At 38.4% G+C, this 17,382-nt stretch overlaps 1 protein-coding gene across 7 annotated transcripts in view; it reads right to left on the minus strand.

The window, feature by feature from the left end:
* KLHL32 (kelch like family member 32) overlaps window positions 1-17,382 on the minus strand; it is a gene marked incomplete at both ends in the record, with an annotated part of 142,699 nt that overhangs the window by 47,086 nt on the left and 78,231 nt on the right. For 5 of the 7 annotated variants that reach the window (XM_084229083.1, XM_084229082.1, XM_084229081.1 and 2 more), the window contains one exon: window positions 10,385-10,600. The exons of the other annotated variants lie outside the window; for them this stretch is intronic. In XM_084229083.1, the coding sequence (XP_084085209.1) occupies window positions 10,385-10,600 (216 nt within the window). The remainder of the gene's footprint in view (window positions 1-10,384; window positions 10,601-17,382) is intronic. 7 annotated transcript variants of the gene reach the window in all.

A 17,382-nucleotide genomic window follows, 5' to 3' on the forward strand; every position in this document is an offset into this window, starting at 1 on the left:
AGTCAATTTAGTATAATTAATGCCAAATTACATTGTAATTCACATAGAATTACAAATTAAAAGCTATATTAAGAGCAAATGAATTAATCAAAATTAATGATATTATGCTCACTTGTTTTAAAAGTGTTAATAAGATAGGTCCTCCTAAAACGTTTAAACTTTAGCTTACCATCCATCACTCCTTCAATTACCTGATTTCTTTGTGTAGCCAGAGGAGGTAGCATGGAGGTATTTGTCATCAACAAGAACACACACAAAGAAGAGATGCGATTTCAGGCCCCGGCCTGGCCACTTCTTTTTAGTGCCTGTTCTGAAGCATAAGTAATACCTGGGTGACTTACCAAAACTGACTTGTAATACCTCCTATACAAAAAGAGGAACAATGTCAAAACTCTGTGATATCTGTCTTCAGAGTCCATTTGTGGCTATGAGATGACTGACACCTATTTGCAGTCCTCCACTGTGCCACCCCAAGTAGCGAGGAGGTGGCCACGCTGAGCAGAGTATCATCGCAGTCTAAGAATCATCTTTGTCTATGAGTACTGACCACAGAACTGTCCAAGTGGTCACCTTTCTTCTCCAGGTGTGTCAAAATGAGTTCTTTATTTTTGCTTGTAGTGAAAGTTTTAGAGGCAGGAATGGAAGACACACACTATGCAAGAATGTCAGTATTCAACAATGAACATCAAGGCTGGGCCTCCCTGGTGGTGCAAGGGGTTAAGCACAGCACTATGAAGATATCCCGCAGCCTCTGCAGCACAAGTTCCATCCCTGGCCAAGGAGCTAACCCACATGGCACAGCAGCTAAACTGCTGCTCCCCTCAACAGTGTATTTCAGTCAGTCTGCCTGTTCTGCTCCCCACTCTGTCTCTGGTGAATCCTCTCACTTCGCTGCACCTCTGGCCTGTACCCCAGTTGTTGTATGCATAAATAAATAAATCTTTAAAAAAATAAAATTAATTAGCCATAAATAAATAAATGTTAAAGCTTTTCCAGACATCTCTTTGTATGTAAATTATTCTAGAGTGCCTAGGTCATTCCACAGCTCAGTTTAGATGTCCAACCTTAGAAAGCCCAGAAAAGGAAATCTCTATGGAAGGACATGGCCAACTGGTCTGCAGACTATGGCCACTGGGCATTCCAATGCCCTGATGCAGATTCCCACAGGAATAGCCTGACAATGCAGGATATGGGTCACAGGATCATTTCTACTGAGAAAAGAGTAATCTTTGTCAATTTCAGTAAATTAGTATTTTCTCCCTCTCTCTTAAACTCCACAATCTAAATCATCACCACTCAATTTGGGCTGAAAAAATGTCTAAATTTTTAATATATTGGGTACAAAATGAAGACAGAGTAATCATTTCCATTCATTCCATCCAAATCTGTAATAACAACTGGCAGACTGGCTACCCCAGTCTACACAGCTGCAGTATCAACAGTGGCGCCCAAGGTTGTCTTTCACACTAAAATCTCTTAATCATATTTTACAGAGATGCTTCCTTATGGGTCCTCTCTTCCTGTTTTATAGTTTAACACCTTGTGCCTTGAAGAAATGATAGTTGATTCCCTACCTCTGCCAAGATTCTCTATCCACTCTCCTCATCAAAGCATCTACAGCTCCAATTTTCTGGACTGTAATAAAAGAAAAGGCCCTCAGTAACACTTTCTTGCTCTACTTTTATTGGAGTCATTTTTGCAACTTCCCACAAAGACATACAACACACAACAACTGAAAATAAAAACTGGTAATTTATTAGGAAATGTATATTGCCAGCTCACTCATTATAGAGTAGTATAACCTCTGACTTAAGAGAAGATGTACCAAGTTTTTTGAGGTTCCTTTTTCTTAGCGATTTGGTGTATTTCAATGAAATACAGTTAAGACCTACATTGAAACTTATAGTGTGAAATCATTCAGTCATTTAACCTCTCTGAGTTTCCGTTTCCTCACTTATTAAAATTTGGATGATATTTGCCTTATCAACCTTAACAAGGCTGATGAAACACTCAAATTGTGCTTGTAAAAAAGTGTTAAAAATATAAACCTCTCCAGGGTTGGAAAAATTATTATTGTTATTATTATTGATGAACTTCTGTGCCTTGCCTCAGGGTTTCTACCTCATCTATAGCTTATAGTCAGGTTTTATTTTTAAATCCCTGATAACCCAGGTAGCAACGATATTACTGCAGGCCACCAATGCATAAGTAATATTCTCCAGTCATCTTTTTCCTTTTCACTGCAGCACAACAAAAAATATCAGTCTGGAAACAACATCACTCACAATGAAAATTAGAAGTAGAGAACATAAATATGTCATATCTCATAAATCACCTTGTTGTTCTGTTGTGCTCATTTAAAAAAAATAGAAGAAAAAGAAAACTATTAACTCATGGGAACAGCAGTGCGTGAATATAAGTTAGGTCTCCTGTAATTTCTGATAATCACTGCCCCACACAGCTACTTGACAAGGCACAGCTTTAGTACAGAGGATTAGCTGAGCAAAGTCCCTCTGAAAGGAATGCGGCATGTGTCTTGCAAAGGCACACAACCCAGACAAACAACAGCAAGGCCACTAGCCAAGCTCCTCTGGGACAAGTCCTCACAGAGGAATTAGCTGCATGTAGATCAAGATGAACGAGTGACTAAATATCCACTCTGGCAGCTTCCAGCACCAAGTCCTGAAATAGCAGGGGGGCGCATAGCACAGTTCAGCTGGCGGCCCACACAGGATAAAGCATCCTCCATGCTCAGCAGCATTTGGGATGCTTTTATTCTTTCCACTAACATCAAGTAAGAAGGAAATGAAGATATTCTCATTAGATTTGTAGAAAACTGTACATAGCTGAGAGGAGCTGTCAAAAGTTTTAGGAAGAAAATTGAGAACTGGTACACATTAAATTAGTTTAAGGAGGAGTAAGTAAAAAAATAAAATGAGATATCATGTGGAAACCCAAAAAGGGCCTGTCTGAAAAAAATATGAAAAATATCTGCATAGATGAAATTGAGTTGAAGAAGGTTAACACGATGAAAGAATCCAGCTTTGTTTGTGGATAAGAGTTCTTGGGTGACACTATTTTATTTTATTTCTAGTTACCAAGGTCCAAGTTTTAAAAATGAGAACACTACTCATGAATGTGTTTGATTAAAAGATAACCCACAGCCTGTTTTCTTTGAGGTTTGAACTGTACCACATGGATGGACAAAGGTTGGCAGAGCTGTTTAAAGGGTACATTGCAAAGGATAAGAGCTAATAAATAATGCACTAAAGGAAAGGTAAAGGGGCATGGGAAGGGACTGAAATGTCCGACATGGATTTCATTTTCTAATGCAATCATATCATTTCAATGTGCCCATCATTAGAAAGAAAATCATTAAACTATTTGACATAGGTCAGTCCCCATTGGGAAGGATTCAGACATGGTGAGAACAGAAGCAACAATAATAACAAAAGCATGACACTGGAACAAAAAAAGCCACACAGACCAGTGGAATCAAATTGAAAGCCCAGAAATAAAACCATACATATATGGTCAACTAATCTATGACAAAGGAGCAAAGAACATACACTGGAATCAGGATCGCTTCTTCAATAAATGGTGCTGGGAAAACTGGACTACCACATGCAAAAGAATGAAACTAGACTACTATCTCACACCATACACAAAAATCAACTCAAAACGATAAAATACTTGAATGTAAGATCTGAAACCAAGGTATATAGAAGAAAACATAGGCACAACACTTCATGACATACACTTCAAAAACATCTTTGAGGACGCATCCCCAGAAGCAAAGAAAACGAAGGAGAAGATAAACACCTGGGACTACATCAAACTAAAAAGCTTCTGTACAGAAAAAGAGACAGTAACCAAAACAAATGGGAGAATGGGAGAAAATATCTGTGCACCATACAACCAATAAGGAACTAATATCAAAGATCTCAAAGAGCTTACACAACTCAACAAAAACAAAGCAAACAACTCCGTAAAAAAAAAAAAAATGGGCAGAAGAGGCAAAAAAGACACTTCTCCAAAGAAGAAATGCAAATGGCAAGCAGCCGTATGAAAAAATGTTCGAAGTGTAAATCAAAACCACAGTGAAGGCCTCCCCGGTGGCACAGCGGTTGAGCGCTGGGTTGCGAAGCTGCCCGTGGCCTCTGCGGCACCGGTTCGATCCCCGGCTGCTCCCCGGCCACCGGAGGAGGGTCCCACATGGCGCGCAGACCTCTCCTGCTGCCCGCTGCTCCCCTCAGCAATGTACTTCGGTCCTTCTGCCTGCTCTGCTCCCTGCTCTGGCTCTGGTGAATTCTCTCACCCTCCCGTGCTTCTGACTGTACCCAGTGCATGTACAAACAAAAACAAAAAGTAAATAAAAATTTAAAAAAAAAATGCCTCTTAAAAAAAAAAAAAACACAGTGAGACACCACCTCACTGTGGTATATATACACAATGGAATACTACTCTTACACTGTAAGAATCATAAAAGCAAGACCATGCTGGTCTTTTCCACCATTGACTGCCCAGAACCCATCAGGTAGCAGGCAGCTCAAGTGCTCAAGAGGACACAATTGGCGGGGTAGGCACTCGGTAACTAGTTGACATGAGTGAGGCACATGTGATGAGAATGGCCGATATTAAAAAAAACTGGAAACAACAAATGCTGGCAAGGATATGGAGAAAAAGGAAACTTCTTACACTGCTGGTGGGAATGCAAACTAGTCTAGCTTTGTAGTGGTTCCTCAAAACACTAAAAAAGAACCTACCAGGTGATCCAGTCATCCAGTCATAAGGACACAAAAACATTAATTCAAAAGGAAACTTGCACTCCTATGTTTATTGCAGCAATATTTACAATAGCCAAGATATGGAAACAACCTAAATGCCTCCAAAACAGATGATGATGACTGGATCAAGAAGATGTGGTATATAAACACAATGGAATACTACTCAGTGATCAAAAAAGATAAACTCATGCCATTTGTAGTAACGTGGATGGAACTGGAAGGGATTATGCTAAACGTAATAAGTCAGAAAGAGAAATAATGGATGGTTTAACTATAGGTGGAATATAGGGAAACCAAACAAAGGGTCAGGAAAAAGACAAAACTAGTAAGCTGACCATAGATCTGTGGCATACAGGAAGGGAGAGGAGTGAAGAAAGGAAAGGGAAGAGGACAAGAGAGTATGGTGTTGATACCTGGATGATACGGTGGTGGGGAAAGTATAGGAACTGCACCTGAGGGAAGATATCAAATATTGTATAAAAATAAACATGATGTAAGAAAATAAAAATAAATTTAAAAAATATAGTGGAATGTTCCAATTCATACACTGTAAGAGTCATAAAAGCAAGACCATGCTGGTCTTTTCCACCATTGACTGCCCAGAACCCATCAGGTAGCAGGCAGCTCAAGTGCTCAAGAGGACACAATGGGCGGGGTAGGCACTCAGTAACTAGTTGACATGAGTGAGGCACATGTGATGGAGGTGAGTTAGAATTAGCAATGACACAGATAAGGAGGCAGGCAGAGCAGGCAATTAGTCTTTCAGTTTGCACCAAAGAACAGGAATGAAGTCTTTCACTTGCACATATTTTTGAACTTCTATTATATAATGAATTTAGGCGTCCAAGTGAAAACAGTCCACGAATTAGAAGACATGAGTTTGATTTCTACTTCTGTTTCCCCATTTGCAGCACAGGAGAGAAAAGCAATAATAAATGGATAAGCATTCTTAAAACTGTGATGGGATATTCAAATATGAAGTACTATCTTAGTATTATGTGACATATACCGCTGCTCGAAGTACTTTCTTCTCCCTGACTGAAGCAGATTTAGGTTAATTTATCTAAAGACAAAAGCTGAGTACATTGCTAGTGTCCTCTATTTTTTAACTATAAAGGGATAGCTTTTTTATTGTTTGAATTTACCTTCTAGGACACCCTTTGAGGAAAATGATTAAATCAAATTATAATGTGGGTGGTTTTGTGGTATAGATGGAAACCCAGGAGGGGTTTATCAAAAACATGCTGCATCTGACGTCTTTCACTTCCCTAAAGAACATGTGACTAATGTCTCTAGAGAAAGTAAATGTGATTAACAGTATGACTAATGGAAGCAAGTTTCTAACAAAAATACAAGGAAAATGTAGTCTTTAAAAGGCCAAACTCATTTTGTATACCAATTAACTAAAATAAATCCAACCATATATAGGAATAGTGGGATGTCTTATTACCCACTAAATACATTTTAATATGTATACTCTACATTACTGTTTTTTATTTATTATTTATAAGAGCAAGAGAACAACATGGCAGTGTTCAATGCAAACACTACCTACATGTTCTTTGCCTCTGGTGATGTAAAATCTAAGACAAACATAAATACGATGCCCTCAGCCCCAAACCAGGTGACATAGTCCTTTGTCATAAGAAAAGGGGACATTAGGAGGATGCCAAAAATTCTCCCTTCTAAGATCTGATCTTGTTTTGCTTCAGTGTCTGTGAATACTGAATGATTTGGTCTTATACTAACCGGAGTCCAGGCAAAGTTAGGCTCAAAATACAAGAAGGAGTCACCCTCAATCCAGAGTTAATACTGGAAGCATTGCTATTCAGGCTGTACTTGTAAGATGATAAGTACTCTTCATTAATATTAGGAAATGGTCAACAAATTAATAATTAAAGGGAACTAAAGTTTCACATTCAGAGATCAAGCTAAACTAACTCTCTCTAATTCATTAAATGAAAATTTATAGAGCATTTAATCTAGCTTTTAAGACTGTGCCACAAATAATAGATTCTCAAGGAATCATCACTTTTTAGTTTAAACCATCTTTATTTTTAAGTATCCTTGTTTCTGCTACTTCAGAAATGAAATAATAATTCAGAAAGCTGGATTAATGGTTTAAAACCATAAGGTTCACTCCTATTTGGGAAGACACCTGGAAAGGAGTTAGCAAACCTATAGTCTATTTTACATTCCAATATTGTCTTGGTCATTCCATAGGTGCTCAGTTAGCACAGATGGATGGATAGCCACACTTTTCCCTATGTTAGCAAATATAAAAATTTATATTCAGGTTTTTCCCATGAACTATATTCCGATGGAAAGTAATTTTGATCTCATTCTGTTGAAAGAGAATCAAAGGCCCAAAAGGAAGAGAATCTACTTTCCTGAGAGGAAAACTGAGATTAGCCAAAACTTCCCATGAAAATGGAAATGGGCCCTGTTGTGGTTATGAAACTGTTCCATTATTTCACTCTAATTTTTATAGCAATTCCACAGCTCGGTATTCTGAAGCCATATGTTGAATCTAACATGGGAAATTTAAAAGGGGCAACTGAAATAAAGTCCTATGTTAGAGCTGAAAGCCAAAAAGCAAAATAAAGCTTGTGGAGATTTGCTGGGTCACGGCTGTGAGTGACCTCATACCTCATGTTTCCTCTTCTGCTGATTTGCTCATTTTTAGTCCCCTCTTTCTTTGAGCCCAATAACCAGTTCGTTGTCTTTCATCTGGAACCTGAGAAATCGCTGGTTTTGAAATATAAGACCAAATTGTTAAGCTGAATTGAACTGAACTAAAGCGCACCGCGCGCGCGCGCGCACACACACACACACACACACACACACACACACCCTTCTGTGTCCTTATACATCTAAAGTGTATACAAGGCGCCACAAGTCTCTACATTATCTGTGAATGGAAAGTGAAGTTAACCAACAGACCAAATAATTTCAGGTTATCGCAGGCAGAAAAAAAAAATGTCCAGGGGGATGAAGAAGCTCTCTGTGAGAGAAAAGACTTAGGGCAAAGTTTAAAAAGGTCAGATGGAAAAAAAGAACAGGTATAAGGCATAATCTTGTGGGATTTCACAGGTTTCCAGGTCCACAGAGTGGTTATTACAGCCCATAGCACATTTTATCAGGAAAGGGACTGCATAAGGGACAGCAGGAAAAAAGTGAAAAAAAATTTCAGTGAGGATGATTTGAAAGTTCTTATAAGACATATTCAGAGCCAGACTTTGAAATCTGGTGAACAATGAAAATTATACCTTTCACCAAAGAAAGCGAATGTCCCAGATTACATTATCAGTAGACAGTGGATGAGCCTCATGTGTAAGCGTGTATCTCTGTGTGTGTGTATTCGACTCTCACATAAGTTACCAGTTACACATATTAATCAAATAGCACTACCTCTCCAACCGCTTTTCTATTACCTGTCCTACTTTGTGCCAATTTCCTTTCTCCTCCCCAACACCCCTTGCTTCATGGTTCTTCTTTAAGACATGGGATGGGGATTTGTCAAAGTCAATGAGCACTTTATTACAGTGAGAACGTTCCGTAATGAACAATTCAGCAATTTAATGAGATTCTGTAGATCTGTCTCCAGCCTGTCCATCAAGTTTCACTTCTATAAAGCACCCTGACACTAATCCTCTGGCATACCCAATCTTCACCCTGGGCTGAATATTAGATTCTTCCATGGTATATTGCATTACTAGTATAACCTCAGCAAAAATGATGAACTTAACTATACTTGAGGCAATATAGCTGGTCTGATTTGATTTTTCTCTATGGGGTTGAGAATGAAGGAATTACTTATTTACTAAGATAAAGCAAAAACAGTTCTTACTGCCTGCTGAATGCCTAAATTGATCATATTTATGTGAGTCTTTAATTCTTTTTTGAGGACCAGGTTAAAAAAAAAAAAACATTGCCTGCAGCAGAAAGCAGTTTTTAAAAATCTACATTATAATATTAATAACCTTTAGAGAGGCAATTATGATAACTCTTAAGTTTATAGTATGGGCTTTTTGGACACATAGACAATTGCACATTATCAAGTTGGTCTCCGGTAGTGCCTTCAGTGGTGCCATAAGAGAGATACAAGTCACAAGGACGGTCAGCTCAGATCTCAATCCAGTTAAAAATAATTAAATGCAGAATTCATTACAAGTCTTTCTTTTTCTCTTTGGGAAGTGAAGAAAACTTTGGCTATTTCCTGCTTTGAAATGAACAGAAAATTCTGATGATTTGTATATACAGAAGAGAACCATAGATAATTAAAATTCATATCAAAAACTCACCCTCACCAACATTTTTGACCTCTGCTTGAAAAAATATCAGACATGCCTATGAAGCAGAAAAAATATATGGCTTCCCTCCCCCCTTATATATTTTTTTCCTAACAGTGGTAAAACTGGCGAGCAGGCAGGTGTCAATGGTCTCAGATGTGAAGGCTGGCTCTGCTGTATAATCCTGAGTAAGGCACTGAAGCCTCATTTTGCTCATCTGGAAGATGTGGTTGATGATAAATTAATAAGTTTGCAAAGAACCTTTGCAATAAGTTTGCAAAGTTCATTGAAGCTCTATTACCTTTGATGCAAACAACAATGAAGAATGAAGTTGCTGATAAAAGTAAGACAAAGAAAGATAAAGGGAGAAAGGCATAAGAAAATTATTAATCAGTAAGGGATTGGATAAGTAACAGCTTACTCTGACTCTGTTTTGGACAGAAATAAAAGGCTTTCTGAATGTCATTTAATAAGATGCAAGCAATTCACTGCTTCATCAGTTAACTGGAAAATTTCATATTTTCCATTGTATTCTATATAGAAGTATTTTATATGATCATGAAATCTTGGAGGTATAACACCCTAGAAGTAACAAGATGGTTAGTCATTGCTTCAGAGAGTGGGACAGACAGTGAAAGAAGGGAGGGGGGGAAGATGGGCTCTGTTTCCCAAAGACACCACGTGGACTGTTCAAAGACAGTCACTGGGGATGAGTAGAAAAGGATTTAAATTGAATAATCAACTTGAAGACACACAAAAATCCTCCTGTCCCTTAGACAAAGGCTATTCGAAAAGAATGCTATATCAGGCGAAAAGACAGGGCTTAGGAAAATAGCAATGAATGCAGAATGAACTACAGAGAGAGATTTTTCCACTGCAAAGCAAGGAGAGATCTGTTTCATTTAAAGTCCCAGCTGTTTTCTGCTGCAACAAAAAAATGTTTCTGATTTACAGGAAAGTGCAGAATTTGTTCAGATTTCATTGGTCTTAAATATGAGATCACTATATAGTCCATTCTTCTCATATTTAGTACACAAAGCTATTTTTATTGGGGGAGGGGTTCAATTTTAAGTCTTTTCAATGTAAGACCCGGTGAGGGGCTAGTTAAGCTGAGGGAGCTAAGGACTCAGTCCCAGGGGCTGGCATTCTCCAAATACTTGCCCATCGAGGAGCATAACTTTAAAAACTTCAACCCAATGAGAACCAAACCAAACCAAATAGTTGTCATTGTTGCTCAGTCCTTTAACTTTTAATTTTTCCATGCCTTCTCCATGCCAGAAGAGGACCCATGCAGAATGCCCTTACCTGCCAGATCTGCTCTTCACTCAGAGAGGTCAGGCGGTCACTCTTCAGGACCTCCTGAAGCAGACAATAAGGAAGCGTTAGAACGTCTTCTGGGCGACTCTTCAGGAGTTCAGAGAGATGTTTCACTAAGAAATCGATCACTGCTTTCTCCAACAAAGTGAGGTTAAAGAGGTCAGCAAGTCTGTACAGATCCAAGTAATTAAAGCTATTTAATTCCTAGGTGCCAAAAAATAAAAATGGAAAAAAAAAAAAAGATCTCTTAGAATCAATCCAAGAAAGAACAGGCAAGAAATTCAGATTGACTCACTAAAGTTTGCATGACAAGAGTGGGAGAAATGGGTTAGCAATCCATAAAGCTTTAAAAAATCCTCTGGGCAGAGAACTGCTGATCTAGAAGTCATCATTTTTCCTCACTTTGCCACTTGTGAAACCTGTAAACGTAGACATCTTCATAAAGGGATTGAAAGCGGATTCTAGTTTCATTGACTGAAATATTACTTTGCAAGAAGCACTTTCCCAATGTAGACAATTTTTCTTCCCTTACCTTATTTTACAGCTCTCAGGTGATCATTTTTTTTGGCTAAGATAATGTGAGGACAGGTAAAGTGAAGGTCGTGATGAGATGACACAAACCAGATGAAGAATGAAGACAGACTGATCCTACTTTTTCTCCAAAACTCCTTTGAGTAAAAACAATCCATCCTTACTTATGAAATGAAAATAAACATGTTAACATTTCAGGTCTCAAAAAAAAAAAAATCTCACTGTGAAAAATCCTTATCCTGAATAATTCTATATTGAATCCAGCTAGGATGGACAATTTATAATTGTTCTTTTTTTTTTTTTCTGTTAGCCTTAAGTATTTTGAAACCAATGGCAATTTCTCTCATTTTCAAAGAGTTTCAGTAGCAATGCTGCATTTCAGAGGAATTTTACCCATCTCTACGCCTCCCCACTCATAGCCAGGGCCACCAGAGGACCACGTCTCTCTTGGGAACTTTGTCACCGGAATTCTGCAAGAACCAAAAGTGGGAAGGCAGAAATGTTGGTGCAAATTTTACCTATTTCAAGTTAAATGAAAGTGGACTGTGTCCTACTTTCCCCTCATTTTTAACTTATAATCATTAATGAATGAGTAATATTTCCCAGTAACTGAGAGAATATAGAATACCATCAGAGAGTCATTTACTCTACTGATTTAAGTAATCAACATATTGTTCCCTTTTCTAGTTATTTAAGAGTATTAAGAACTCGGGCCTCCCCTGGTGGCGCTGGTGGCGAGTGGTTGAACGCTGGGTTGCCAAGCTGCCCGCAGCCTCTGCAGCGCCGGTTCAATCCCTGGCCGCTGGGCGAGGGTCCCACATGGTGCGCAGACCTCTCCTGCCGCCCGCTGCTCCCTTCAGCAGTGTACTTCGTCAGTTTGCCTGCTCTGCTCTCCCCTCTGGCTCTGGTGAATTCTCTCACCCTCCCGTACACTGACTGTACCCAGTGCTTGTATAAATAAATAAATAAATGTTAAAAAAAAGTATTAAGAACTCAATAAATATTTTTATTCTATTTCGATGTATTTATTTCTATACTATTTGAAAAATAAAATAATTTTTCTGAACCTGCACTATCATGGTATCCACACATCAAATGTGGCTGCCAATATTTGCCATGTGGCTTTACTACTTTGAGATGAACTATGTCTGAGACATGTATCAACTGCAAGGAGTAAGAAAAATAGGATATAAAGTAAGTTTTACATAGTTTATTTGTTGAAATGATATTCTGGATCTAGTGGGTTAAATATACTATTATAATTAATTTCACCATTTCTTTTACTTTTGTTCTGATATGGCTACTAGGAAATTTTTTATCACCATGTGGCTTCCATTGTGTTTCTATTGGATCATGTTTCTATTCTAAATAAAAAATAAAAGAGAATATATGAATTGTAAAAACAGTTTTTAGAGTAACAATGGCATCATCATCACTACTATCTGATTAATTTTTTTGGTACTTTGATACCATTTCTTTTAGCAGGAGATGCCACTTCAATTATATTCCTAACAGGAGTCAAATTAGATGACATAGAAATCAGCCATAAGAGTCCAACTCTTAATAGCTCTATTTGCCAGCACAATTGAAGAGGAGTAAATGCTTTTCTTTAAAATGAAGTTTATCACAGATGACCACTAAAATCCACTATAGCTCAAATACTAAGAGCCTACTCCTAAGCCACTTAATCAAAATACCCTGGCTTTCCATTCAGCAGGTTTTGTCAAGGGAATATTGAAGATTTATGACTCCAGCACCAATTTTTTTAAAAAGATTTATTTATTTATGCACTGGGGTATAGGCCAGAGGCATGGGGGGTGGTGGGAGGATCCACCAGAGACAGATTGGGGAAGAGAATAGGCAGATTGACTGAAATACACTGCTGAGGGGAGCAGTGGGCGAGTCAGGAGAGGTCTGCTGCCCCATGTGGGTTGCTCCCTGGCTGGAGATAGAACTCGTGCTACAGTGGCTGAGGATTGCTTCATAGGTTGTGTCTTAACCCCTTGTGCCACCAGGGAGGCCCTTCAATACCAATTTTTTAAGTAATGCTTAAAACTTTCTCCCCAAATCTTACTTTCTAGAACTCTTCTCTGGGTGGAAGGAAAGTGTAACCCTTGCACATGGAGCTTCCAGAGCAAACTTTAGGACTTCAGCTTCTCAGGATGAATACATTATTTCTGATGAGTACATCTATGAAGCAAGTTTAACTGTTTCCAGGGTGGGGGGGTATGTGTGTGGGGAAGCTTAAGTACAATTTTAGTGTCCCAGAAGTGTGCTGGTGGTCTACGGGGTGGGAGGATTGGAACAGTCTGTGTCTTTCAGGCACTCCAGGCTCAGGCCCAAGGTTTGTGTGGTCCTGAGACCTACCACAGACACCCCAAAATGAGTATGAGCAGAAATGCACAGAAGCAGAAATAACCAAACTCTACAAAGAAAAAGGTGGACATGCAGAGTTCAAGACAAAAGTTTTCTACACTTGTTCTCCTGCCCAAAACATGTGTATAACTAGAATTTGGGACCAGATTTTGTAGACGCAATCAGATATTCTTTATTAAGCATCTTTATATCTTTATATGGAAATACCGAATGTCTTCCATTCAGAAGCCTGCAACTTAAATGCAGCGAATTCAAAACAATAGAGAACAAACACCTCTTATAATCAGGGAAATGCAAATAAAAACCACCAGTAAGAATGGTACATATCAAAAAAACAAGCAACAACAAATGTTGGCGAGGATGTGGTGAAAAAGGAACTCTCCTACACTGTTGGTGGGAGTGCAAACTGGTCCAACCGCTATGGAAAGCTGTCTGTAGGTTCCTCAGTCTAAAAATGGAGCTACCATATGACCTGGCAATTCCACTCTTAGGGCTCTACCCAAAGGACACAAAAACACCAATTCAAAAGACCACCTGTACCCCTATGTTATTGCAGCACTATTTATAATATGTAAAACCTGGAAACAACTCAAATGCCCAAAAATAGATGGCTGTATTAAGAAGATGTGGAATATATACATAATGGAATATTATTCAGCAATCAAAAAGATAAAATCATGCCATTTGCAGCAATATGGATGGAGCTAGAAGGAATTATGCTCAGTGAAATAAGCCAGAAGGAAAAAGAAAAATATTGGATGGTTTCACTTATATCAGGAATATAGGGAAACCAAATAAGACATCAGTGTAAAGAAATAATAACAGTACAAAACACAACAAAGCAAAAACAGAAAATCATAAATCGGAGACATCCTGCAGGGGAGGAGGTAGGAGATGGATCAGGGGGAGGGAGGGAGGAGCACAGGGGACTGAGGTGATAGTGCAAGGGTGCATTGGTGAAGGAAACTCTATGGGAACTACACCTGAGGGGGTGGGGGAAGAAAATATTGTTTAAAAATGAACAATGATGTAAAATTTTTTTAATTAATTAATTAATAAAAAATAATTAAAAAAATTTTTTAAAAACCTATTGCAAACCAGAGAACTAATTTATCTTATAGATTTAAAATATTGTACTTATTTTATGCTGTCTCTTCTGAAGCTAATTATCTAATGCCTTCTTCCACAGTACTGAAATATTTGTGTTTCCTAGGGGTTTTATATAATTCCCTAATCCAATCTAACAAAACATTTCACATTATGGAGGACTAAGAAGGCTAAATAGACAAGCATAAGTGGCTAACGGAACAGCAAAAGCGAACTGACCTGACATATATTAGAAACATCAATTGAAAATCTGTCCCCTTTCTTTTCCTTTTTACTTCTCTTTTTTTGCTTAAAAACACAATTTCATCCAAACTCCAGTGTTTTCTAGACATTTCAATGTTTTCCATCCCCCTTGCATGGCATACCTAGCACCTCAGTAAACTGTATCAATGGAAAGTTGAGGGTGAAAAGAAAACCTACCTTCACTGAGGTTGTGAGGCCACAATATGTATTTCTCCTTCAGGGGTAGATAGGCTTGTGTGCCTCAAGCAAAATCTCCACTTCTTATTCTTTCAACTAAGACTATTTGTAAGCAAAATAATCATCGATAATGCTGCTTTTAAGGATTCCCACTAATGTGATGGGGGAGGTAGGAAGCAATGGTTAAAATACATTAAACGCCCACCTATAGTACTGTGCATGGGGGAAAAAATCATCACTGTTATGAAAATAGTGCCATTATATTTCTGGCTATAAAAAGTAATAAATGTTCATTTCATAATATTCAGGAGATACAAAGTACAGAAAGGAAAACAAAAATCATTCATATTTCACCATGCAGAGATAATCACTATTAATGTTTTTGTTTATACACTTTTAGACTTTTTTGAAATAAGTCTTTTATATATCAGAGAAAGAATGAATAATTGCATTTAGAGGCAGAACAAACCATCAGTAGCTGTAGGCACTTGGAGGTAACCCAAGTTGATGCAGGAGAGCAAGGGCCATAGAATAAGGTTGACCTGGCTGAAATCTAACATTGCTACCACTGGCCATGACCTTGAGTCAATCTCTAAGCTTCCATTATCCTCATTTACAAAATGGAATTTTGTATAGGGTTGTCATGGAGATAATGAATGCATGCATTTATCACACAGACTTGGTACATGAGAAGTTGACAGTAGATTTAGTGGGCAAGAAACAATAAAGTACATTTTAAACATTGTTGTAAGTCATTCATAAACCCTGATTTGACACTGATGCTAGAAGGTCAAAATGAAGAATGTGGTCCCTGTAGATGCGAAAATCTTAAATAAGATGCACCATTAAATCAGGGCCAAGGTAAAAGCCATACAGTTGAGTTATAAAATGACAACATGTTAGTGACTCCCCTATCTATATTACTAATTCAAACCCCTCTACTAAGTACTGAATTCATTTTCACACTACCTGTAAGAGGACATCTTCTCTTGGATATCCCATACTCATATTGAACTCAACATCTTCATGTTGAATTTAATTTTTCTAAAACTACATCTTCTATACCTCCTCTCTCAGAGAATGACCACATTTGGCTACCCATACTGAATCCTGAAGGTGGCCCGTGTTCCTCCCTCATATCCAGTATGTCACCAACTCCTATTTATTCTTCCTGCTTAACATATTTTTATTCTCCATCATCTCTAATCCAGACTTCCTGCAGTGGAGTCCTGAATTACCTCTCCTGCTACCAGTCTCAAACTCTCAATCCTATCTTCTTACAAGAATCTGATCATATTGAACATCTCTTTGAAACTCATTACAAGATTTTTATTTGCTGTTGGGAAAATGTCCCAATTCATTAAACTGTGTAGCTTTCCATGACCTGGACCCTGCTGACCTTTTTAGCCTGCAGTGTAACCATCCCATCTACTCATTCCAAATGAATGTGAACTACACATTCACATTATGTGTCACGATCACTCTAGCTGTGGGTGATGCAACGGTGAGGAAGAATAGGGGAGTCCCAGGACTCATGAAGTATATAGTCTATTAGAAGAACAAGCCACTAACCAAAAAATATTATAAATAAATAGAAAATTATAATTGAGGTAAAGGTCACAAAGGGTAGAACATAGGACTGTCATAGGTGATGGGATCTAGGTAGAAATTTAATTATTAAGGCTTCCCTGAGAAGCCACATGGAACTGATGGCTGAAGAAAGAGTAGATGTTAAGGCAAAGAGTCTGGTGGGAATGCATATTAACTATATTTTCTTATTTTCTATATTCTTGATGTTCTGATATCTAGGGCCTAGCCCACTGGGGAGAGATTGCCCCATTCCAGGGTAAGCTACTTTTTTTGAATTTTTTTTTTTTTTAGAAAAGCAGCAACTCTCCCAGAAGTGCACCTTTCTTACGCAGACTAATCAGAGCCAATTCTCTGAACCACCGCCTCTGTCTCACTCTCATATGCCAGGAGGCAGTAGTCCTCTGCCCTGGATATCTCAAGGCCAAGTATCAGACAGCTAGGGACAGCCTGTATACACCAGACCCTGCTTAAACTACACAAACTAGCCAATCATAAGCCTGCTTACTGCTTACCCTGCTTTGTCTTGTCTTTCCCTCAGAAACCACAATAAAGGCTCTTGCCCATGCTTTCTCCTTGCTCCTTCTACCTCTTTGACAACCCTGGTGTTTCTCCTGTGGCTCTTTATGTCATGCTGTGTCATCTCCTCATAGAAACTGTGAATGACAATGTATCTTCTCCATGGCAGTCCCCTCCAACCTGTTAGCCTCACATTCCTGAATTATATAAAACTAGCATTTTAAAACAAGATGGTGATGGCATTGCAGGAACAATGCCTTCCAAAAAGAGGAAGCAGCATGTGCAAAATTCCTAGAGATGAGGACTCATGATTGCATTGTTCTGTCTTACCATCCTTCCTCTCCATGTCACCCTCGCTTCACTTTCACTACTCCATTTTACTAGCTTTTTAGCTTTCATCACTGTCTGCAATTATTGTCTCTATTTTTAAAAAATTGTTTATAATT

This window comes from Talpa europaea, assembly GCF_964194135.1.
Source record: "Talpa europaea genome assembly, chromosome: 2".
In the NCBI taxonomy this organism is placed as follows: Eukaryota; Metazoa; Chordata; class Mammalia; order Eulipotyphla; family Talpidae; genus Talpa; species Talpa europaea.